The 25,919-nt window shown below is 36.5% G+C and overlaps 1 protein-coding gene across 1 annotated transcript; it reads left to right on the top strand.

Annotated features, from left to right (window-relative positions):
• The first annotated feature begins 2,170 nt into the window (after positions 1 to 2,170).
• On the top strand, positions 2,171 to 25,919 carry LOC145985762 (clavesin-1-like). Its single transcript, XM_083119835.1, has 8 exons — positions 2,171 to 2,405; positions 5,257 to 5,415; positions 12,736 to 12,827; positions 16,193 to 16,346; positions 17,811 to 18,004; positions 19,027 to 19,137; positions 21,632 to 21,773; positions 25,166 to 25,919. Exons 2-8 carry the CDS (start codon positions 5,268 to 5,270, stop codon positions 25,192 to 25,194), a joined length of 870 nt encoding a protein of 289 aa, XP_082975961.1. The 5' UTR covers positions 2,171 to 2,405; positions 5,257 to 5,267; the 3' UTR covers positions 25,195 to 25,919.

Here is a 25,919-nt window from a genome sequence, read left to right as displayed (position 1 = left end):
CGATACTCGAATGGCGTCAAAAGGGGGATATGTATGTTACGATATACGAATCAACTTGCGAGAATGTTTGTTTCAAGCGTCAAATTCACATTACAATTACTTGAGAACTACTTGACGTGTTACAATGTAACAAACGCCATTCTTAATGATTTTTCCGTACTTTCAAGTGAGCTGAAAATAAAATGGGGTTTTCATTTGAAAAAAAAAAAAAAAAAAAAAAGTTTGTGTTGAAAACCACATTTGCTTACTTAGTTGAACGTATTGTGTCCACTAATTTCATGAGCCCCTCTCATCTGCGAAAGCGGTTTTTCAATATGTATTGTACTTCACGAAATATTTCAGGTGGTACTTTTAGGTGCCCCACCCGGTATAACAGAGAAGAGAGATATTCTGACAGAGATTAAACACGGGATAAGTATGCCAAATACAGTAGAAGTTATTTTGGACTCGGAAAACATATGAAGTCTCCCCTTCATGGAGTTCAACGGTGGATTTTGCATCAGAAGGAAAACAAAAGTTAAACTATACAAAACGTTAATAAGACCTATTTTAATGTATGGATGCGAATCATGGATAATAAAGAAGACGAATGATCGGAAGCTTTGAAAGGAAGATTCTGAGGAGAATCTATGGACCGATATATGAAAATGGATTTTGGAGAAGAAGATATAATATGGAAATATATCAGCTTTATCAGGTTATAGAAATGGTGAAGGAAATTAAACTAACACGGGTAAGGTGATTGGGGCATATACCGAATGCCAGATAACATGGTGTGTAACAAGATCACATTTACGAATATGGATGGGAGAAGAAAAGTAGGAAAACCACCTTCAAGGTGGGTTGATTCGGTGGAAAAGGACCTGAGTGTGCTGGGAATTAGGAGTTGGAAGGTTGTGAATAGAGATGGATGGCGGAAGATTCTGAAGGAGACCAGGGTCTGTGATATACTGTAGTGCCAGGAAAGAAGAAAAAATATACAGTACTGTACTGAATAGTGTATTTAGGCCTATGCCCTTTTAATATACCATAATAAACTGTTTTGTTGCTATAAACGGAGTTTTAATGCACTTTCTACTGTTCCTTTGGGTTATTTCAGTTAATTCGGACTTTCGTTAAACCGATCAACTTATCCAGCCCATTAGTCCGGATTAACGAGGTTTTACTGTAGTTTGATAATCGCAAAAACACATGGATACTCATCCGGAAACAAATATAAACCATGGGGCACATTCCTTGAACTGAGAGCATGCACAATTGGACGTGTAATACTTTACCCTTAACTTTTCGAAGGACAGACATAATTCAATGTGTACTAACAATTCAATGTGCAATGTACACGAACTAAAATAAAAAAAATTAAGTATGCTGACCAAGGCAGTAATTTATTTTATTAAAAACATAAACTAAACGTAACGTTTCAACCTTCTAGAAAGGTCTTCATCAGACTCTGTATCAAGTACAAAAGTAACAAGATACACAAAAAGGGCCTTATATATACACAAACGTTACTCCCTCCAGACTATTAGAAAGTTGTTAGGAACTTTATAGCACGTGATTTTCACTTGCCAACTGTACTTTCACCTAAAAGACTAAACATAATTACTTTCATATAGAATGTGGTTGGACTTTTTATCTCACGCTCTTTTTCCTTAATTTTTCTCCCTTCTCCTTAGCAAGTGAAAGCCACCTGCTAGAAAGTTCCTAACAACTTTCTAATAGTCTGGAGGGAGTAATGTTTGTGTGTATATATAATGCCCTTTTTGTGTAACTTGTTACTTTTGTACTTGATACAGAGTCTGATGAAGACCTTGCTAGAAGGTTGAAACGTTACGTTTAGTTTATGTTTTTAATAAACTAAATTACTGCCTTGGTCAGCATACTTAGTTTTTCATAATCATGGAAACAAGGCTTAATGGTGCTAAAATCAAGGTAAAAATAATCTATCGACCTTTCATCCTTCCTTGTCTAATGTAATCCGAAGGTCAGTGTTTACGAAGAAATCGTAGCAGAAAAAAATAACATATTGCTCAACATTATGCCAAAATGATAAATTAAAAAAACAACACAATCATGTGGCTACTACCTCGCATGGGGTTCTTCCCCTTCATGGAGTTCAACGGTGGATTTTGCATCAGAAGCTGCGATAGGCTGAGCAACCTCGCACGCGCAGTCATGCAACCAGTCAACTACAGACTTTAATCAAGCCTACACCACAAGCACTTGCAATTTATATATGTTGACTTTTATTTTTGCAAAACACTACAGCACATGAAGTCACATTGGTGGTCCGGCTGATTATATAAGGACGGTATTTAGTTACGTTCGTCAAGTTATATCTTTGCCAATCTAGGCACATGTTTTCCTTCATATCAGTTCTAGCACCACACAAGGTCGAATTCTAGGTAAGGGCTTGAATTTTATGAATTTATAGTCTAAGTAAAATTCTGAAATCATATATCAGTAGAATGTTAGGATTTGAGTGAAAATATAGTTACTCCTGGCAATACTACAAAGGGTGAAGATTCCTGCTTAAGGCTATGGTTGCCAGGTGTGCAGGAATTTACCTGCTGAATCGACATTCATGGTATTTTTCGAATACATCGTGAAATCGCTTGCTGCAACAGAGTACAGAAAAATATCCAAGACTATCAACGAGGGGAGGTGTTGTGTTTTATTGTGGCCGTCTAGATTTCAAAATGTTACCTTCCTAGGACAGTTCGTTCCTAGTATATGATAATGCAGATTAACACAGAGGTCACATGAAAATACTTTTTACAGCATCTATGATATTTGCAGAAAATCTATATATGAGCACAATTAGAGTGGAAATTACAGCAGTAAGTTTCTGGTGGGTATGAGCGCCTTGTTGGACGTTGACTCATACTAAGGAATACATCTGATTGACGGTGCAATTTTTCATTAATTATAAATAGTTTTAGGATCCTTAACTGACTTGCCTTGTATTTAATTTGTGTGCATTTAGATCTTATTATTAATTCAGTACCTTTTAGAGCTTCAAAAACTCGTCGCAACTAATCACCTCCGAAGTAAAATTTCAACACTGAAATTGCCTCGTAACTTTTCACAAGCGTCAGGTCCGGCGAGAGTCACACACGTTAATTTATTGTGATTAATTTGTAAATATTATGCAGTATGTTCCATAAACAAGGACGGTCGGCTATCGATCCTGCAACCGAAGTACCCGGGTTAAAGTCCTGGCCTGGGCAGGGGCGTTCTTTGCATGAATTTCGTCAAAAAATCACTCATCCTTATTGTTGCCATTAACCGAAAGTGGAAGGAAAGCGACATAAAATAACAAGAAGTACCAAAAAATTACGGATGTTTCGAGATCAACACTTTATTTCTGGATTAAAGTCTTTCATTAGAGTCGGAATTAGACATGGACATACGCATTTAAAAAAAAAAAATAATATTTTATAAATGAATTGCGGGCATGTGCATAAGGAAAAAGGAAAGTGTGGGAAAAGCATTGTTAAATCTCTCTCTCGCAGATGGTGCTTGACCAACCACTTCTGCATCCCATAATGCACTTCAACAGTACCTCCGTAGCTAGAACTCTTGTTAAGGCATGGATACATCATTGCATTCGTCACATCATCAACTTCATCACTTCATCCTTCATCCCCATCGTCGCGATTTACCCAAGAGGTAGAAAAGCTAAGTAAATTAACCGTCAAAGTGTTATCATACTTTCATCATCTTCAAGCGGTATATTTCCTTAACCAGAAAGCCAATTCAAAATATTTCCATTATTTACAATGCCAAAGCCTGCATTTCTGTTCATCGATATAAAAAGGAAATGTTAGTTTCTTTCTTTAATGAAATCCGTGTGCAGCAGGTAATTTGCGTAAAGAGACAAAGGAACCCAAACTCACGCTGTAAAAAGTCATCTCATATCTGAGAAGCACCTCACGTCATTCTAGTAACAGTAATTTCAACCAATTTCCCATGTAGTTACACCTCGTTAACACCAGCAAGAGAGGCGTTAACATATACTGCGGTGATAATTAAAAACGTAAACACCTCACTTTAAAATCCCGCTTAAACCTCTCCGCAACGGTTACGCATACAAGTGGCTTGATATTAACTCCATCTATTGCCAGCAATTTTCAGCAACTGCGGTTTTCAGGTTCCTTAAGTTCTGCTTCGGAGATTTGTGCTTTTATTTTATTAAACTGTTTCTGCTCTAAGCTTAACACTTAGTATAGCATTGATAAAGAGCTTGATTTCTCGCAACCACGATTACACAGGAACACATTAAACCGTGATTCTTTAACAACACACGATTTTAGCTTTTTTGTGAATTTCACCACACCTCAACGTTGTATTTTTCTTATTTAAGGTCCCTTTTCTGCTTCTTTTGGCTAATTGCGACGATAAAGTGGAATGCTGATTAGATGAATTTGATAAAGACTTCGGTTCTGCTTTGAGTCCTAGAGATGCTATGGATGTTTGTTTGTTCCTTGTTCATGAACATCTTGATTAGCGAAAAGTGGCAGAGAAGCGGCGCTAAATAACAAGATTACAAACTTTTCGGTCTATTGTAGTTACAGCTATTAACGGTCTTAATTGGAAACGGCGTCAACTAAGGTTTAAATAAGTTAAACTCGATTAAAAAGACGCGTCTGATTTCATAAATGTTATTAAACCATATAATATGTTCTTAACTGAGGAATACGATCTCATATTGTCTCTATAGTAGTTATAAATAGTGCATATTGGGGGGGGGGGAACACAGAAATAATTCGGGGCTTTAGATATTACGTGCGCCAACTTAGGAAAGTGGAATGTTGGTTCTGTTCCAATTGGATTGGATTGGATTGATTTGGTGTTTAAGTCCACTTTATGCACAGTAAGGCTAATCGGGACTGGATCTACAGTTTAAAGAGGGATCCGAACCACTGTGTACCTACACCGGTATCGAACCTGGAACCGCCTTGATTACAAGGCGAACACGCTACCACTTCGTCATCGGGGTCTGTTCCAATTGGAACGTCATGTGTATTGTATTTTACATAGTTTTACATTACTCTTCTGCTCCTCCAGGGTAAAACGACAATGAAACATACATATGGTAGAAAAGAAATCGAAACTTGAAGATGATATTGTAAGTATGGAATGAATGCATTTTGCCCTCGAGACGGTTTCAGTTGAATTGAGGTTATGGATAAGGGACAAGAGAACAAAAAATATCCGGCCTCCTTATCGATAGTTTGTTTATCTTCCTCCCAGGACAATCAAGAATGGACGTAAACAATCCGAGTGTTTTTGATGACGTAAAATACGAATATCACTTAGAGGGAGAATGGATAAAGAAGGCTCAAGACGAACTGAACGAGAATCCAGCAACAGTTAGACAAGAAATCCAGAAATTTCGGAACAGAGTGCAAGGTAGGTGAAAGTCCATATAAATTCAGTAAAGTTGAACTTAATGATTCGAACTAACAAGTAACAAGTAAATCAGTCTAGCTTGCGGATGAAATATTAATATGATAGTCTACACATATTCAAATACCTGTAAATTTTTATATTAAGACTATGAATGTGGGACGTGATGTTGCACATGAATTCCGCTGTTGTATAGAGTGGGATGCATAACGATTTCCTAGCAAACTGTCAATGATTATTTTCATAAATTTATCTCTTGTTTCCTGCCTGTTTTTAAGGGGTGGGTTTCTTCGTGGCACAGAAGTTGTCAACAGCCTGTTTGGCAGTTTGCTTCAATTCTTGAAGCTCTCGTTACGTAAAACACAGTAAACATGGTGATGGGCAATTTGCTTGGTAATATTTATGCATCCCAGTGTACAACCGTATGTTCATTACCATACAAATTGTCCTTTACCATATTTATGTGCATTATGCAATCCGAGGTTCAAAAATGCAATGAATTAATGTCAATCAAGCAAAAAAAAAAATGGCTAAATTTAAGGGAAAAGTTGGGATGTTAACATATGACACCGTGAGTAGTTAAGGCATAGCTCTGGCGCCTCTAGTGTGGACGAGGCCTAATCTATTGTTTTAAATGACTCAGTAGAAATCTGACACATCCGGTGTTATGTTACATCCGGTGACCTTGACGACATCCGGTGTAATTGAACTTTTTGACCTTGACGACATCCGGTGATGAGGAAGTATCAATGGAAAATTTTGACTTAACTGTTGACCTTGAAGACATCTGTCGAAGAGTGCCAAGGCGAAGTGGAAGGGGGAGGGGGACGAAATGTGAAGTTGTTTTTGTTGTATGCTAATCTAACACGTGGGTATGCTTTTATCTCTGTGAGTGTGTGTGTGAGGGGGGGGGGGGGTGCGCGTGTTGTGTGTGTGTGTGTGTGTGTGGAGGATATGTGCGCGCATATTGCATGTAAAATGCAAAGGCAGGATTTCGTGTGCGGCTTCCGCGCGGACGCGGATAATTTCATTACCCGCGAAATATTTAATGTTTAAAAAATAACTTGGGTAAAGGTAAACTTTAAATTACAAGAGATACCGGGGTTCGATTCCCAATGTTGTAAAAATGCCTAATAATGATTTTCTCTTTAAATTAAAAAAAGAAGTGTGTTATCAGTCCCGATTAGTATTTATGCACGTTTTTGTTGCCTTGTAATGAAGAGGTCTCGAGTTCCATTCCCTACGCAATCATATGGGGTTATTGTTATTGTTCCAATTGTAGGTGTAGTCCGAGTCCCGATGAGTCCCATTCTTGCATAAATTGTATTGTAATGAGCAACGATAGCTTAGTGGTTAAGCTGGTGATTGGAATTTAAAAGGTCTCGGGTTCGATTTGTCTTTAAGACAAATTGCACAATGCTTTCGATCATAATGTAAACTATACATCCAGCCCCGATTAGCCTATCTGAACATAAATGAAGTTGAAACAAAGAAGATGGCGGCCAGAATGTGCAGTGGCGTACTTCATAGGGGAAAATAATTGTTATTGTTCAAAAATTGTAGGTGTAGTTTGAATCCCGATGAGATGCATAGATTGTATTTTAAAAAACATCCATAGCTTAGTGGTTAATGTTGGTGAGGGGCAGTTAAGAGGTTCCGGGTTCAATTTCTGTTTTTGACAAATTGCACAATGCTTCCGATCGCAATTTAAATTGAAGATCCAGTCGCGATTAGCCTATCTGAGCAAAAAATTGAATTGAAACCCACAAGACGGTGGCAAAAAAAATCCAGTGGCGTACTCTGGAGGGGGAAATATGGGTGTAAATAGGCTTCGAAGTAACTAAATTTTTAAAAAAGTACTAACGAAAAAGCCTTCTACTCTATTTTTTGCGGAAAGATAAATTTGGTTTCTCAGAAAGCTAACTGATTAATGTTGTTGATTTGAAATAAAGAAGTCGGATGTTCGATTCCCAGGTGGAGGCAAACTGTAGATTAGACTTAGTCCTAATTTTAACTGTAAATATTGTTATGATTAGCAATATAACCATAAAATGAAGTTGCAATAAGCAAGATGGCGATCAGTATATTCAGTGGCGTACCCCTGAGTGGGAGTTCGGGGGGGAAATGTTTCTCGAAATTGCTGAAGTCCAAAATAAAAAAAATAATAATGGATCCAATTCTAGTTGTCAATTCATGTTAATTTATGATCTTGCGATAAATTTGTGGCTAACGCTAGTGATGGTAATTAAGAGGTTCCGGGTTCGATTTCTGCTTTCGATAAAGTCCACAATGCTTATGATAGCAATTTAAACTTTAGGTCCAATACCGATTAGCCTATCTGACCATACAATTGAGTTGAAATAAACAAAATGGCGTCCATAATGTCTACCGGTACCCCAGAGGAGAATTAATGGTCTAAATAGCTTTTGAAAGGGCTAAACCAAAAGATACCAATAGAAATATATCCCATTCCTTTACTCGAGGAAAGATAGTGTTGGTTTCACAGAAAGCTAATTTTTTTATGGTTGCGTCTTGTAATAAAGAAGTCCCGCGTTTTATTTCACGAGGGGAAATTGTAGAATAGACTGGGTGCCAATTTTAGCTGTAGATTTAGTTATGATTGGCCAATATCAGCATAAAATGATACTGAGACAATTAATATGACAACCAGCATATTCAGTGGGTTACCCTGAGGAGAATTTAGGGGATATGTATTTCGAAATGGTCGTAGTTCAAAAAATAAATAAATAAAAGTGTATTCAATTTTAGTTGACAATAATGGTTAATTTATCACCAAAGCTTCAATCACCGTTTTAGCAAATTGCACAATACCTCTGATTGCAATCTAAACTGTCCCGATTACCCTATATGAGCATACAAAGGAGTTAGATCAATCAAAATGGTGGCTAATGTGTCCAGTAGCATACTCATAGAGGGAAATTAGAGGATATGTGCATCGAAATAAGTTAATTAAAATAGTAATGGCGAAAATGGGTTCGATTCTATTCATTGCTTTAAGGTGGTTTTGGGTTTCCCGATAGCTAGTTGATTAATTAAGTAATCTTATAATCAAGAGATTGAAAAAATTCGATTTCCGATGTATGAAAAATTTCATAGTGGTTCGAATTCAAATTTAACTTGTAGGTCTGAACCCGATGAGACTATCTGAGCATAATAAAATTGACGCAAAGAAATGAAAATAGATAACCTGAGAGATGTGTGAAGGTGTATGTGCATCGAAATTTAATGGGTTAAAGAGGCCGGCTCTTCGATTCCCGGTGGAGGCAAAATGCAGATTAGACTGAGTCCCAATTTTAACTGTAGATTTGGTTATGAACATAAAATGAAGTTGAAAGAAGCAAGATGACGACCAACATGTTCAGTGGTGTATGAGAGGGGAAATTCGAGGAAATATGTTTTGAAATGGCTAAAGTCCAAATAAAACAAGTTATGTGTTATGCATTTTTAAAATCAATATTTACGGAAAGGAAAATATTTGTAGACTCAAAATTTTTTCATGTTACTTTTATGAATCTAAAGTCAAAAATTAATATTATTTAAAACAAGTTTCTTTCAAAAACATGCAAATTGTTTCCAAAAATAAAACTCTTGTCAAAGCGAAGAAATATCTGTTGTTTTTCTCCCGCACAACAAAAGTTTTTCTGTGATGTGTTCTTGTTGTTCGCAAGAAGAGTTACCAATAAAAGAAGTTATTTTTAAAAAGTTTTAAAAAATTCTGAAATACATTGGAAAAATGGTGAAAGAAAGTTCTAGCTTATGTTTTATCTTAGTTAAAAAATTTCGAACGAAGAAACAACTTCTTTGTTTTTAGCGATTAGGGAAAAAGTTTGTTCTTATTGCGTGCATGTCGACAATATTATATGTTGCTGACGTTGGCTGTGATTTGATAAAATTAAATACAGAGCCGAATTGAGAGTCTTGTTACAATGAATTAATTTATATTGTTTAAAACAGTTTCTCAAATTGAAATTTTAATATGTTCAGAGTATAATGTTTTCCGAAGTTGGAGTAATATCTGTTGTGTTGTCTCGCAAAACAAAAGATAGACATCAATGAGTACGATCTGTCGTTGTTACTTTCGAAGTCAAAGTTTTGAATTGAAAATATTTGTAAGTTCGAAAGGTATATTTTTTCGAAGTATGTTTCAAAGATTGATTTTAAAATGCTTTCTAGATAATTTTTCAAGTATAAAAAATGTCCAATCTAAATGTATGTGATTACCTAGCTTACCGTGAATGTTTATTTGAAGCGAAAAGCTTTGTAACCTAAAAGTTGTTTCTGAAGATGAGCTTTGAAACAAAACATTTTTTATTCAAAATGGAAAATATATATTTTTCTTTGCACAACGAAAGATAGATAATGAAGAGAATAAGTTCCGAGTGTTGTCCAACATTCAAAGGAAAATGAAAATGTCTCGTGAAAGGATGAAATGAAGTTGTTTTTTTAAAAAAAAAAAAAGATAACTCAAGCAAGTTTTCGAAATCGAAGTACTCATAGTTATTTCACAGTCAAATTTCTGAAAGACGAAATACGTTGTGGTCTTTTTATGCTCTCTCGAACGAGGTTAAGTTATGCCACTGGCTTTGGTGAAGTTCGCAACTGCACCTTGATGAAGTTGGTGACAATACGAAATAAGGTTAGATGCCGAACGAAGAGCATCTACAATATATCTGCCATGTAATCTCGAAATACTTTAGGGCAAGCTGTTGAACTTTGTGACGTTTGAAAAAAAGGTCACCACATAACCTAAAGCCAGGTGAAGCTAACGAGATCAGTGACCATATCAAGTGAACTCACACGAGTCTCCTCCACAGATTGAGGTTCAGTTAGGACAGTTCAAAACCCTGATTAGGTTTACTTAACACAACACAAGACTCGTCAGATTGAGGTTAAGTTAAGACATTTGAAAACACTGATGAGCTCCAGTTGAGGTTAAGTCAAGTCAGTTCAAACTTCTGATGATGTTTACTCAACACACCACAAGATGTAGAGTTTGGTTAACGTAGCAAAATATTCCGTGTGCAATAAAAAAAGGGACGTGAGACACACATATACTGCATTGACAAGAAAATAAAATTAATTCATGTAAAAAACCAACGTTATATATTTAAGTATTGGCGTTTTCACATTACTCTATTAAACACAAGCAGACAAACAATGGAATTGACAAATCGTTTATCACCAACCCCCGCCCTGTTTTCTTATTATTTTATTAAGGCTAATGCTAATTTGCAAAAATGGGATGAGTGATGAAATTGATGAATGGACATTCATAAACAACCAAGCCCGAGCGGGATTCGAACCCGGAACGCTTGGCGTCGCAACGTGATATGCTAACCACTTTTTTTATTATTATTTATTTACAATTTTTCTTTCATACAGTAATATTACAGGTTTTGGATAACAATAGTTCTTTTAACATTCCATCAGCACCTTTAAAAAATGTGCGAATAATATTTTTCTTTTATCTTGAGACACTTTATGATATTCCTGTTTAACATATATTAAAAATTGATCATGAAAATCTATACATTTATATATGCAGACAAACAATACATAATGTCCAACCAACCATTGTACACTACGGAATTTAGTACATGGAAAATGCGAAAACGTAGGTAACATTATGTTATGCACAGTAAACGCATTGGGATGGTTGCGACAATTTTTTCCTAATAACACACATAGATATTTCCATGTTTCACGTGTCCGTATGCATTCACTTAGCCAGTGTGAAATCGAACCATTTTGTTTACACCTACCACATAGTGGGTCTTGTAACAGTTTTGATTTATGTAATTTCTCTTCCGTCACCACTATATCCTGTACCACACAGTACCACGCAGATTTTACCAAGGGCGATAAATGTGGTGCTTGAACATTGTTCCATATTTTGTGCCAGGGATGGGTTGGTTGTTTAAACATTATCTTGCAGCTAGGCAGTGTTACCAAACAACGTGACTTGTATAATTGAGATACTTTTGGTATTTCAAGAGGTTTCGCTGAAAGTAGTATATAACAAATTTCTAGCACTGATTCTTGTAAATATTTATAATGCGGTGGCACAGTTGCTATCGCGATCGGAGACTGCAATGGTATGGTGTCCAAAATCTGCTTAAGTATCACACCCGTTTAACTGTCTGGGAAGTTTACTAACATTGACATATCTGCTCGTACGCGGAGAGCTTGGCTTTTTAACTCCACGCGAGTCAGTCCAAGTCCTCCGTAGACACACATTCTCGTGACTCACCCGCAGCATTTGGTGTGCCCAAACAAACCAGTTTATCGCACTCCTTATCTATACAAAATTCAATTTCCTCATTGGAAGCACTCGTGCCACAAACCAGAGCTTTGAACTCGCATAAATATTTACAAAGGCTACCCTGGCAACCAAGCTAAGGGCACGAAGTTTGTTTTGTTTAAGCACACTTTTCAGACCAGCAATACATGTGGAATAATTTTCCCCTCGGCCACAGGGTCCGGCCCTTAAGAGTAATTCTACTGCAAATAATAATATTATAAGAGAATGAACAAAGCCCTGGACAATTTACTACTATTACATTTCCCACTGGCTAACAGTAAAAATATATTGAAAAAATTATATATTTATATTAAGAAAATATGACATACCGAATCCGTGATTTGATACATTCCTCAATGAGGAAAACTTCACGACTGTATTGTTATGTGTGTCTTAAGACTCTAGTAGTAGTAGCCCTACTTTACAATATAGTACTTGTCGAATCAACCTGTGATAATGCCGGTGGCTCAGTCGGTAACGCGTCTGACTACCATGCTCAAGGTCCCGGGTTCGATCCCCGGCCGGTTCAAATCCGGGAACTTTTCTAAGGTTGGAAGCGGCCCCGGCGCCCACCCAGCGTCGAATAACATGGGTACCTGGGGGAAACCCTGGGGGGTAAAGGCGGTCAGGGGCGTGATGCTGATCACATCACCCCCACTCATGACCGGATCAAGAAAGTGTGGGGCGTTACCCCCACACCCCCTATACGCCTTCATGGCGTGGTGCTATGCACAGGGGAGCACTTTACCTTTTTACCTTGGAAGATTTTTGGGAATGGTTGGAGCACGACAGCTACCTTCTTAAACATGCCACTATAAATAAAGTGTTCAAAAAAAGTACACTTTCGTGGAAATTTTTCAAGTTTATGCATCGTGCAAGAAATGTAGCAAAGCAACTTACAAGCATCTGAACCAACTGCAAATACAGTATCCAAAAGGCAGTCATTTATTTACAGTATAATAGAAACGTTTTAATATTTCATATATTTCATTTCCTTCCAGCATCAAAAAACCTACACTGTCGACTGGATGACTGCTTTCTCCTATCATTCTTAAGGTCGAAGAAGTTCAATCAGGACAAGGCATATAAAACGGTAAGGTTCAGAATTTTATTATCAGCTCATTGGATGGATATTAAAATGAGCTAAATAATTGATGTATCTGTGGTATCACTTACATTCAATATATACGAGTAATATGTATCGACGTATTAGTATAGATGTGAGTTTTGATTGCATATTTTCTATATTTTCATTATTACATGCCAAGATTACATGCAGTTAATATGCTGTGTTATGGCCGAAGTAATTTGATGCTTCCATATTTTCTTTCCTCTAAGTTTTATATGTTTAAAAGAAATGTTTCAAGTCTCTAAAATAAACTTCCTTTTGAATACATGTTCAATCGTTCTTTCATATTAACATTACAATGGACTCCAAATTCATGCAATGGGGTCAATTCAAATCTCAAGGGCCCAATGAATAGTTACTCGACCATTTTTTTAAATGTTTTGATTTATTGTTCAAAATAAAACAATACTATCAATATATCTGACTCTGATAAAACAAACGAAGCCCTAAAAATTAACTTCCTTCGATGATGGTCGGAAAAGCGCTTCTTTAACATATACGACGTGTAATTTCAACCATATTGTTTTGTGTGAATGTAATCCGAAGTGTGTTGAACAGAATGATTCTTGTCACAGTATTCAAGCAAGACCATCTTGAGGTTCAGGCCACAGCGCTCAGTCAAGACGTCATCATCTGGAGGCGATCGTCTCAACGCTGTAAACTCCTTGTCGTAATTTTACCGTAGATAATTAAGGTACATTTATTTTTCTTATGAAGTTAAATTTTGACATTTACTCTCCCGACGAATATAGTTAGAAGAAAAATTTATAACATTGAATAACATAACCCACAGCTCTACAGCACCTTGAAGGGCCTTGGCTTACCTACCGACTGCTGGTCTCCCTCCCACACTGTTCCGCCGTCACCTTGTTGGAGCGTGGAGTTCTTAGACCAGTAAAGGGGGACGGGTGATCAGCCCGACGAACCCCCAGCCGTTTTACTGTAGGTCTTCTCGACCGGGTTACGCTCACTCACTCGGAGCTTCCCAATTTCCTCACGATGGTGGGTTGCCACCGGCCCTATACGTAGGCCGAATAAATTCCGACCAGAGCCGGATTCGAACCTACGCCGTCCCGCAGCGAACGATCTCAAGACGAGTGAACGCCTTAACCCGCTCGACTACGGAGGAGGACTATAACATTGAATATTTACACCAAAATTTTCATTCAGGAAGTCACTATGGCCACCACAAAAATTCCTACCATAGCACAAAGAAAGAGTTGAAAACCGTTAGAAACTTCCTGGCGGAAAAATTTAAACATTGTATATCTTTGAAAAATATTATCGGGAATATTGGTCAGCTACAGTAAAACTCGTAACCGCTTTTGTATGAACTTTTGTATGTAAAATCAATTGATTAAATAAAACAAAAAACATGTTAGGTTGACCGTAAACTTTCCAAGTTACCTAATCAATTAAATTGTCTTTAAGTTTACCCAAAATTAATCAACCAGATAATGCAGATATTCTGTGTAGCTATACAATCTCAATACAAAACCTTAATTTCTATATTCTTGCAGCAAAAGCGAAAGAAATTGGTACAAGGGCAATGTTACATTTCTGTGATAAAGACTAAACCTAAATCATTTGTCACATTGTAATTTCGATCCTATTGACTTTATTGAACGAAAGATAATAAACAAATTGAATCTTTTCATTGTCGTTAGTAAGATCTGTGACAATAACTTTAACATAGCTAGGTAACAAAATGCTTTCTGTGTGAAACATTTGTATTTGAAACATAAGTAATATACGTATTCTTGGATAGTTTTACACACGAATATTTCATCGAAGTTCTTGTTGCACATCGCACCTTTGTATTTGAATGTACAACATATCTTCCATTAGCCTCCGATTAGCATAAAGAAGCATAAAGTGGGACAAAATAAGAATAAATGTACACATGTATCAACTTTGGCCCGTTGTATAGCTTTCTTTCATTAAGCACATTTTGAAACTGAAAATTTGTGTAAATAATATGAATAATTTATCGAATGCTTGCATAACATTTACACTAACAAATTGCTTTGGTAGACGTAATATTAACCAACGTTTGTAATTCAGGGTAAATTATTTGATATTTCTAAAAAAAAATGTTGACATGTTGTCCACGAGTATATTTGATGCCTATTCCGGACACATGAAATGTTTACATCATGAACTATTACTCTTATTTATTTTTTAGTATAAAACATTTGTTACTTAACTTGTATCTATTCGTAGTGACTGAATCACATGGAATTGCCCTAAAAATTTCCCATTTTTAACAACATCTTGAAGAAATGTGAATGTTACTCTTACCTTTTTCATTGTAATTGCCTCTGCAATTGAGTACACAAGACTTATACACCATACCTCTTCCACATTTAAGCATATTTACACGTCATGTAAACTCGATTACAGTTCTTAAATTTGCATTACAATTCCATATTCACTAAAAAGGTCCAACATTGATTCCGAAGAAGCAAATCAAACATGGAGGCTATCTCGCCTCCAGTTGATGACGCTTAGTCACGTGACCGGAGCAAGCCATGAGGCTTTCAGATTGAGAAGGTAATGATTCAAGCCTTTACTATTCCAGAGATAATAGTGTAGAGATACAATGTTCGCAAAACATACACAAAAAATATTTCTCTCCAAAATGATCGAGCTAACCTTTATTACAAAGTTCGAACACTTAAGATTGAAAATTTGTTGATAAAATTTCATAATAAATATATTTACTATTACACCGCGACATTTTAAAAGGAATTCTGAAATTTGTATTATCCACGTCCAACTAATGCTACACCGGGAAACACTATTACTGCTATTACTTTGTTGTCAAGTATTATATAAAAGTGGAATTTATACAGGTGAGATACTAAGCATCAGGGGAAGCAATTGAGATTCTGATGCAGGAGTGCATTTTAATTTTTTAAGTTTTTTATGCAATAATTTCGTATATATGCGTTGAAATAAGTTTTCAATGAAAAGCCTTAATTGGGAAAGGAAACTCCAGAACTGTCCTTTTGTGCATATTTGTGAAGACCTCCAATGTACGTTTCACAAAAATTTCAGAACACAAAACAGTCCGACAGGTTCACCTCTATGGACATCATCTTCATCAGCATTATCTTTTTCAAAATCTGGAACCGTCAAAATAGAAAATTCTGAAGACCTCGCCCTCCTCAACCTATATGATTGTGTGTGTGTGAGAGAGAAAGAGAGAGAAAGAGATAGAAAGAGAGAGTTTACTGTTTAGCTATAAGATAAATTCAAGAAATGTCTTTTAATCAGAGATTTTGAAATATTTTACCACTACTCCAGTAAATACATTGCTGTTTCAGCTCAAAAAATTTTGCGAGTTGCGGAAGACTTATTCAGAATGCTTCGAACTCTTGCTGCCTTCAGAACACAGAGAAATATATTACGAAAAAAATATGTTCCTGGTACTGAGAGAAAAGGATCACTTGGGCAGGACCACCGTCATAATCAACATAGGTAATCTATACTAAGAAACTGTTGTTTAGTCTGTGGCTTCTATTCAATTTATCAAAAATTATAAAATTAAGCAAAAAGATTCATGGTGGTCAGTAGGACCATGATAAAATTCAAGTATAATTCCTGTTTTTCAAAGGGAACTTTCAAAAAATTCAAGGATACAAGCAGATGTTTTCTCTATTCCAACCTTACGTATTACCGACTGTCAATAACATAATGGGTTTGTGTGATTCAATAAACCCAAAATTTACCTAATCAACTTCAAGATATCTTATTTTGTAATAATCTTCCGTCTGACAGATAGTTCTAAAAAAGACAGTAACAAAGTAAACGGATTAAGAAAATTTTGATTTATTTTCCAAGCAGCTCTCTTTTTCTTCCTAAAAAAATAATAAAAGCTACACTGAGAGAAACTTGGCATATGGCATTTATAAACATTTATACATTTAATGGAATTTGGATTAATAAAAGTTTCAATTTCTCAGGTCTAAGGAGGAGAAAAAAACGGGAATAAGAGAAAACATCCGCTTGTACCTCTTTTCATGTTTTACCAAAATTCATGAATAATTTCCAGAGCCAATAATTCACGCATAATTCCCGGAGCCAATAATTCAAGGAAGTAGCCACCCTGATATTGTGCAGCATATTATACGTACATACGTAATTAATTTTTCATAACAAGTAACTTTTGCTAACAAAAATGTAGTATTATAATAATTTGTAGATAATGTTGAAAATGATATGAAGAAATGAAAATTTGTTTAGAAAATCAATATTTCGTTATTACGGTTCTTGTTTTTAACAATTGTATCTAATAAGTATTTTTCAGGAATTTTGTACCAATTTAAGTATTTTTACAACCTACTTCGCAATTTTACGAACCTAATTTAAGATTTTTAGAGCCTACGTAAAAGGACACTTTTTAGAACCTAAAAATCCGAGGTCTAATTATGATAGATGCCTCTCTTTTAGTCCTTCAGCCAGAAGTCAAAAAATTACGTCTTGGTAAGAATTGGAGGACCAGATAAAACAACGCTTAATCAGTGGACTCTAGGAAACAAGAAAATTTGTGATGGACACTTCAGTAGGGTAGCTTTGAAAATGGTGCCGAAATTGAATGACTTCATTCACATATATTGCTGTTCTCGGCTCTGCTTTATTCGATTTGATGACCTTTTTTTATAAAAATATTTTAATTCCGATTTCAATCAGTTTACATGTACATAAAGTAAATGTCCGCTTTTTTTAAAGGAATTTTAAGTCACTGAATTATCGGTCTTTATTACTTTGTCGCCATAATGTTACTCAAACATGGCCCCTTATATTGAAATATATTAAAAAAAATATTATTGGAGCTTTAATTTTAAAAAAGAGTAAACAAAATCAAACATCCCTATATTATACCAAAAAACTGTCTTGTACAATGAGTATTTGATTTAATGTTTAAAATTCTACATATTTCAGGTGATATCGACCTTAATGTTATAACGGCGGATCAGATTTGGAGAGGGGTTTTCACAAGTCTGGATGCTCAATTGCTGGACCAGACGTTCCAAGTGGGAGGATATGTACTTGTTCTGGACTTTGCAGGGATGGGCATGTGCCATGTAAAGCTGGTCACCATAAAGTTCCTTAGGATGTTCTGCCAAGTGATGCTGGTATGTATAGGTGGAACCTAAATTTCTCATTCTGGTATGAAAGTGAAGCTCACAATCTCTCGACTCTGAGCATCTACAGACCTCAGCCTAATCTTTCCAGAATAGCAGCACCAAGCTAAACTGCAATAACATTAAGAGTGTCATAATTGGTATCTTTGTTTTAAATCTTGATATCGGGTATTTGAAGTAATTGAGTAGGAAGGTTTTTTTTTTTTTCAATTATTATTATAACACACCCGCTTTCATGATGAATCGGCAATAATTCGACAATGGAGTAAAAACAAGAATATTTTGTGCGGGGTGATCTCAACTAAGCACCACACGTAAAGTAGTCTACTAATCTCGGAGAAAAGGTCGAAATGTGGCATCATAATGTTCGCTTGAACTGATCGACGAGGAAACTTGGGAAAACTTCAGCCAAGACTTCTGGACGCTGGATTTAAAGTATGGAGTATTTTAGTTTTATTTATTATTATTTTATTATTATGCATCTTTATTTGTTTAAATGCTGCATTGTGATTTCAATCTCTTAAAATCACAAGGTTTTTTTTGTTAATAGTATATATAATTGTAAACTACTTTAGTCATGTTACTATATACTTTGATATAATACGCATGTACGTTTTCCGATAGCAAAAATACTTATCTTGAATATGAGTTGGGTTGCGTTGAGTTGGTGTTTTTTTTTAAGTCCACTTTGTGCACAGTAAGGCTAATCAGGACTGGACCTACAGTTTAAAGTGGGATCCGAACTATGTGACTCCACCGGGAATCGAACCCAGGACCTTATCTTGAATATGTGTCGCGTGGTATCATGCATATGAAATCAAACTTTTCGAGGGCTTGTAGCGTCGAAACGAGACCTTAACAAGGAAGGTGTTATTATAACAGGTGGACTCGATGCCCTCTACGTTTGTCGGTGTTGTAAGGCGCCACAGTCTGTATGTAAGTACGTGTATGTTTGAGTGCAATAAATACGTGTATATGCGTACTGCTAATAAGAAAATAATTTCGCTTTCCAGGATACATATCCCGTAAGATTCAAGGCGATGCATTTCTTGAACACTCCGTATTACTTCGATTTAGTTTTTCCAATCTTCAAGGCCTTTCTCTCGAAGAAAATGCAAGGAAGGGTAAGTGAAAATTTCTGTTTCATTACCCGTAGACCAGGTATATAAATTGTTATAATACTTAGATCAGTAACAGTAAATTTTCTGGGGTGTAAGTGGTGACCCTTCTTGTGAAGCATCCAACAGTCAACCTCACTTGCCCGTATAGTAAGTACACCCTGTACTACCCCGTATAGCAACTGCTTCTTGCAGGCCAACGAGGCTGGATCCAATGCCAGAGTAACCCTCTGTGGGGTTGTGTTTGACCTCGTGTGTGCTGAATGCCCCTTTACAGCCTCAACTCTTAATAGGTAATGATATATTACCTCTCAGAGACAGTAGTGTTTTACTTCTTTTTAAGTAAGTAATGAATCAATATTTTTAAAATTTGAGTTAGAAGTTTTTAACATTTTATTTTCTTATTTTGGGCGTGTCCTAAATTTTGTTTTAGTTAGGGGTTTATACCCGTATTGTGCGACGGGCAAATGTGTCTGTGTGCAGAAATGCCCATAATTCAATATCTTAAAACAAAAAGGTATATTGTTAATAATTAATTAATCAATCAATCAACAGTAAATTTCCTGAACAAAAATACGCATATGCTGCAAAATGCTATAACAATTCCAGAAAAATTAATACTCGGTTCAGCAAAGAGCGAACAGTGAATATTCGAGGGAAATATAAATTTTTGTTTTCATTTCCTTTATTTTCTTCGCCTTTTGTGCCACTTTCGGCTAATTTTGCGAAGATGGAAATGAGTGATGATATGATGAAACTGATGAACGAACACTCACAAACATCCATATCCAGGCCGGGATTCGAACCCGGGACCCCTGGCGTTGTAGCATTATGTCCTACGGGGCAGGCACGAGGCCGGCTCTTGAAAAGAAATGAATGCGTGGTTTTAATATTAAAGGTTCGTTCATTGTAGCTGTCATTATTTATATTAGTAGTTATTATTATAATTATTATTGTATCGTTACTATTAGTATTATGTAGGAATGTCTGGATCAAAAAAATGCCGGCATTTTCGATCCGTGACGTCCTGCTTATTTTTACGCACATGTCTTTAGCATGTAGACAATTATATTTGTATCGTACGTGTATAACGAGTACTAACCTGTGTTATATGTGTTGCTCAAAGTGGCCGAACTGCATTCACACATCCTTTGATGAAATTTTGATCGACACGCAAAAGTTCCTCTTCCGTAATTCTTGTAAGTTCAGTTCGTATATTGTCTTTCAGTACATCTAAAGTGTGGAGATGTTTCTATAGATTTGATTTGATTGATTCGGTGATTTAAGTCTACTTTATTCACAGTAAGGCTAATCGGGACTGGATCTACAGTTTAAAGTGAGATCCGAACCACTATGTGCCTCCACCAGGTATCGCACCCGGAACCCTTTGATTACAATGCGACGACGCTACCACTGCGCCATCGGGGAGGCCTATTGTTTCTATATACTCTATTTTGTAGGGTTATTAAACACACACTGGAATTTCACAGGAAAAAAAACCAACACACAAACGCACTGAACACACGCACTGAAATTAGAGAGAAATTACACTGCACGCTAAAACGAACACAACTGTACTGATAAGCAAGAACATTTACGCCTTCAACGTGAGTTTCAGACAGTGTGAACCCTTCAGAGTGGCGGGACCTTGAATCGCCTGTCAGTTAGTAGGGCCGTAGAAACACTGCTTGGATACATTTCACCCAACGCGCGGTCATACCTTTCAGTTTAGGATTCCAAAATGTTATGTTTTCTAGTTTTTATCAATTATGTCATAATCAATTAAAGATATTACAAATTACATGCTTTAAAAACTAACATTCTTACTTAAGTCATTTTTCTTCTGGGCATTTTTTACCCAGAGTGTGTCCTTACGTTATGGCACATTCTTACAGTCATTGTTTCTCAACTTGATCTTTGCGTAATGAAATTAAAAAAATCAAACTTAATAAAATTAGGTTATTCATTGAAGATTCGTATTATTTACATGCTTTGAAACAATTAAAATTCGGACTTAAGAAGCCATCTTCTTGTGGGTATTTTTTAACACTCTCGGGTTAACAATGGCAAGAAAACAACTTACAAACAGAACAATTGTGTCAATCAAAATTTCATCAAAAGATGCCGGGAATGTGTGAATGCTGTTGGCCACCTCTTTGAACAAATCTTTATAACGGAGGTTAGTACTCGTTATGCAATATAAATGCAAATTGTGTGCATGCTAAAAATATGTGCGTAAAAATAAGCGGGAAGTCGCGTGTCGAAAATGCCGGCATCCGCGCCATGCCTGTAGGCACGCGCTATCTCGGCCCAGAGCCAAAATGAACGCACTGTAGTTATCAGATGTCGCTACGTGACCAACAATAAGATGGTTCAGTACGACCTAACAAATTGATTTCTGTTACAATCTTAACACAATAAGATAATCAAAATTTTCAACTGACGCCACTATGTAAGACAGGGTTGCTGAGAGCCTTACAAGGTGTTCTTTCCTTCCCAGTTAACGGTGCATGGGCCTAAAGCAAGTATCTTCGACAAGAACATTAAACCGGAAATTCTTCCAAAAGAATATGGTGGGACAGCTGACTTCGACAACAGTTGGTGGTTGATAGAACTGGGCCATTTAGAAAGTACGCTTAGAGGTGAGCTTAAGTTTACAAGTGAATTAATACTCTTTTTTGTTGTTGTTATTGTTATCTAGTTTCTTATTTTTGTTCATCATAATTCCACTCCCATAAACACATGGAATCACTAAGAAATGTTACACAACTGATTGAAAGGCTACCATTTTGGATAAACTAAGTACAGTGCACTCTTTTAAATTCCAACTACAAGAGAACACGGAGAATGTTCGATTACCCAAAATTCGAATTAACCAAAACATGCATTATTGAGGAAAAAAGATGAAACTACTCTACTACAGTGTAAACATAAATAATGAACACCGTAAAAACACGTTAAGTACACTGCAATAACACACAAAATCACATGCAGGTGTAACAACATTAGCTAGCTGTTCTCACTTAAAGAAGGTCGTGATTTTTGTTTGTTTTTGTTAGTCTATTTTTACGTAGGTAACAAAATCTTCAGCGTGAAAGAAGTCATCACTAACTGAGGGCAGATAAACAGATTTTCACGGGGTGTAAGGGCTGACCCTTTGCAAAGATACCCAACTAATAACCTCCCTTCCACATAGTACATCCTGCATTCCCCAGTCTAGCGAGGCTCTGGCGTTTGAACTCACGGCCAGTATAATCTTCCCTGGGAATATTGTTGCGTGCTGTCTTTATGTGTTTCTGATTATCCTTTCATCCATTTCACCTTATCACCTTTCAATCTCATCTTCACAATTAGGAAAAAAATAGCAGAAAAGCGAAGTAAAATAAAGTAAATCACATCACATTACGCATAAGTAGACTTTCACAAATCATTACTGGTGGGGGCGATATGGCTCAAGGACGAACATCCCCACGCCAAAGGGCTGGGGAACTTTCTCTACCTGCTACTGTCTCTGGATAGTTCCCTACGAATTATCCAAATAATGGGTTCACAAATTCGAATTACATACCGGGTGGCCAGAATTAAAGTTACCCAACTCAGAGCACTCTGTAGCCTGTTTGAGGCATCGTAGAACTCTGAAATTTGGTGAATGTACTTTGCAGACCATGGGCAAGAGCAGGGGTTTCCAACTGGCGGCCCGCGGTTCGCATGAGGGCCGCGATGCCTTTTTTTGCGGCACGCGAAGCCAGTTTGCAAAATACATTAATTTTATGTATTTTTATTCAAATACGTTCTATTTTTACTGAAGGAACAGTTTCAGAGTATGGACTTCCTTAAACAACTGGCGTATATAACAGATATCACAGGTGATCTGAACGAACTGAACTTGAAACTGCAGGGAAGAAACCAGCTGGTGTCACATTTAAGGGGAAACATAAATGGGTTTCGTAATAAACTGAAGATTTTCAACGTTACTTTGGAGAGGAATAACCTGGTCCATTTTCCAAGCTGTCGGCGGCTACCAGATGATGAAGAAACAATGGACTTTTCTGAATTCAGTGAAAACATTCAAGAAATAATGGATGAGTTTTACTCCAGATTTAAAGATTTTGAAGAACTTAAAAGCAGCATCCAGCTATTTAGCAATCCTCTTGGCGTTAACATCGAAGAATAAGAAGCTTCTCTCCAACTTGAATTGTGTGATTTGCAAGGCGATGTGTTCCTTCAAACTAGGCAAGAAAAGGGGCCAGAGTTTTTCAAATACCTTTCAAAGGAACGCTTTCCAAACCTCCGTAGTTTTAGGCAAAGAATGACATCGATATTCGGCAGCACATACACGTGTGAAAGTGTTTTTTCTTCAATGAAGTTCATCAAGAACCGCTACAGAAGCCGACTGGCAGATTCTTCACTGCTTCACCTTCTGAGACTTTCAAATACAGAAATTGAAGTGGACATTCCAACTTTAATAAAAGAAGCAGATCGGCCTCAATTTTCACATTGAACACTTACTATGAAGGATTCTTATTTGTATGGTGTGTTTTTCATTTCTTTCAATTCATCCATAAGGATTGGGTTTCTGTGAAATAAATTGTAATTATACAATTTTGATTTGTGATTCCATTGATTTTAATGGCTCATTTTAGAAATTTGGGTCATGCGAAATAAGTACTACATTCTCAGTTCAGTACTTACAATTTTTGTAATTTTTAATTCCCCACCCCCCCAAAACAAAAATGCGGCCCGCCAATCAACTGCTGGATATAATTTTGGCCCTCGGACCTTTTGAAGTTGGAAACCACTGGGCAAGAGGATGGCGGAAAAGAAAAAAAGTTCAATTTTCCGCCACCAGGTTGAAATGTGGCGCTGTACTTCCATGATGGGTTGTAATAATGATGTAAACTGCTCCAATATCGGGAACAAGAGGCTCTATCCGCCACTGCAACAGCCACTTCGGTGACAACTTCTGCAACCGGCCGGCGGCCCCTTCCTCCTGTAACACCCAGATCTCCAGTCTCTTCAAATTTCTTCATCATCTTTCTTAACCCATGAGTCATCATGGGCCCCTTTCGAAGTCTCGCATGACGATAACCTCCCAGTGCAGCTGCACTATTACTACCGTTCTGATAAAACAACTTCACCAGCAACGCACGTTCTTTCTTATTTAATGGCATGGTGATCACTTCCAAACTTTTGTTCAGCACTCACGTTAAGTGATTTAGTCGAGTTATTAATTAGAAAGAAATTTGTTAGTGGCTGGAAGTTGCGACAAAATAATCTCTCGTTTATTGCAAGATTGAAAGGTAAATGCAAATCCATAACCAATTGGAGCAGTTTACGTCATTATTGCAACCCATCATGGAAGTACAGCGTCACATTTCAACCTAGTAGTGGAAAATTGAACTATTCTTTTTATATATCGCCATCCTCTTGCCCATGGTCTGCATAGTGGATTCATCAAATTCCTGAGTTCTCCGATGCCTCAAACAGGCTACAGAGGGCTCTGAGTTGGGTAACTTTAATTCTAGCCACCCGGTATGAATACATTGGTTTTAGTAGGAATTTCAAGGGAAATATACTTCCGTTCGAATTATTCAATACTTCGAATTAAAAAAGTCCACTGTACCAGGCGAAAAGGTTGACCGTGAGTAAGGTCTCATGCGTTGCTTGATGAAATATCATTATGCTGCTTCATGTTTTATTAACATGACTGACAGCCATTCACGATCTTCTCGTCTTTTTATCAACATCCCAAGTTAATATATACCACGGGGATTATCAAAACAATTACAAACTCCCTTGTATGCTAATTAATCCTTTCTTCTTAACTATTTTAGCGATTTCATTGTACAATCTTACTGACGAAATGTTAAGTTTCGAGACATCTTCTGAAGCAAAATGAAATACCCTTCATGGCTTATTTAATTCTCGATTAAATAAATTTCTTTCAATGGCAAATTTTATTTCAAAACTATCTTGGTCTGAAGCAAATGCTGTCGACCAACATACACTGAATAATTGTTCGTTACTCTTTCAGAAATGGCAAAATATGATTTCTCAAGGTAAATTCCATTGAAGCTACAACGAAGGTATCTCCAGAATTGGATTATTTCATCTACAAGTTTCTATAAGGTTCAACTGTGGCTATGTCGTGAACAAATACGCAAAGTAATTGTAATGTAAACGAGTGAATCTCACACGGTTTAAAACTATTGCCGGGAGTGACTCGAAAAAAGAGAGTAAACAATATGGTTGGGTGCAGAGTTGCTTTGGCTTGTACTGAGTAGCCTCATATTAAAAAGTATTTGAATTACATGATAGAATATACGTATATCTAAGAAAAACAGTGAAACACACTCACACGCATACACAAGATCGAAACATGTGCTACAGGCATTTTTGACTACCAAACCTGAACACAAATGTTAATCAATTTTTCAATTTTAAAGTACTATTTTCTGTGGTCCACACACAGGTTCAAAAAGCACAAAATACAGATGACTGAAATACACATTACATACGTGATTGTCTGTTTTTGACACAGATTGATGTTACAGGTAAAGATTGCATTAGATGTAAGCCTGAAACGAACTATGAAATTATGAAATTTACAAAATAGTGTATGTATGTATAATCAAAAACTCAGCCTTGTACAGAATGATGATGGTTAAAGAAGCATAGTAAGAAGTTACCTAAAACGAATACTCAGGTGCATTGTATATTTACTGAGAAGAGTTGTGTGTAAAAATTGTAAATATGAAGTAGTGCAAATAAACTTTTTTTAACTTTCA

The sequence above is a fragment of the Lepisma saccharinum genome, chromosome 3, assembly GCF_977018435.1.
Source record: "Lepisma saccharinum chromosome 3, izLepSacc3.1, whole genome shotgun sequence".
In the NCBI taxonomy this organism is placed as follows: Eukaryota; Metazoa; Arthropoda; class Insecta; order Zygentoma; family Lepismatidae; genus Lepisma; species Lepisma saccharinum.
Note: the sequence above shows the minus strand (reverse complement) of the source record. Positions and strands in the feature narration are given on the sequence as shown.

Bases quoted from the DNA above. Each gene is read 5' to 3' on its own strand.
- LOC145985762 (XM_083119835.1), top strand. From the start codon at position 5,268: ATGGACGTAAACAATCCGAGTGTTTTTGATGACGTAAAATACGAATAT. The intron at 5,416-12,735 runs GTAGGTGAAAGT...ATTTCCTTCCAG, and splicing joins ATTTCGGAACAGAGTGCAAG to CATCAAAAAACCTACACTGT. The intron at 12,828-16,192 runs GTAAGGTTCAGA...TTGCTGTTTCAG, and splicing joins AGGACAAGGCATATAAAACG to CTCAAAAAATTTTGCGAGTT.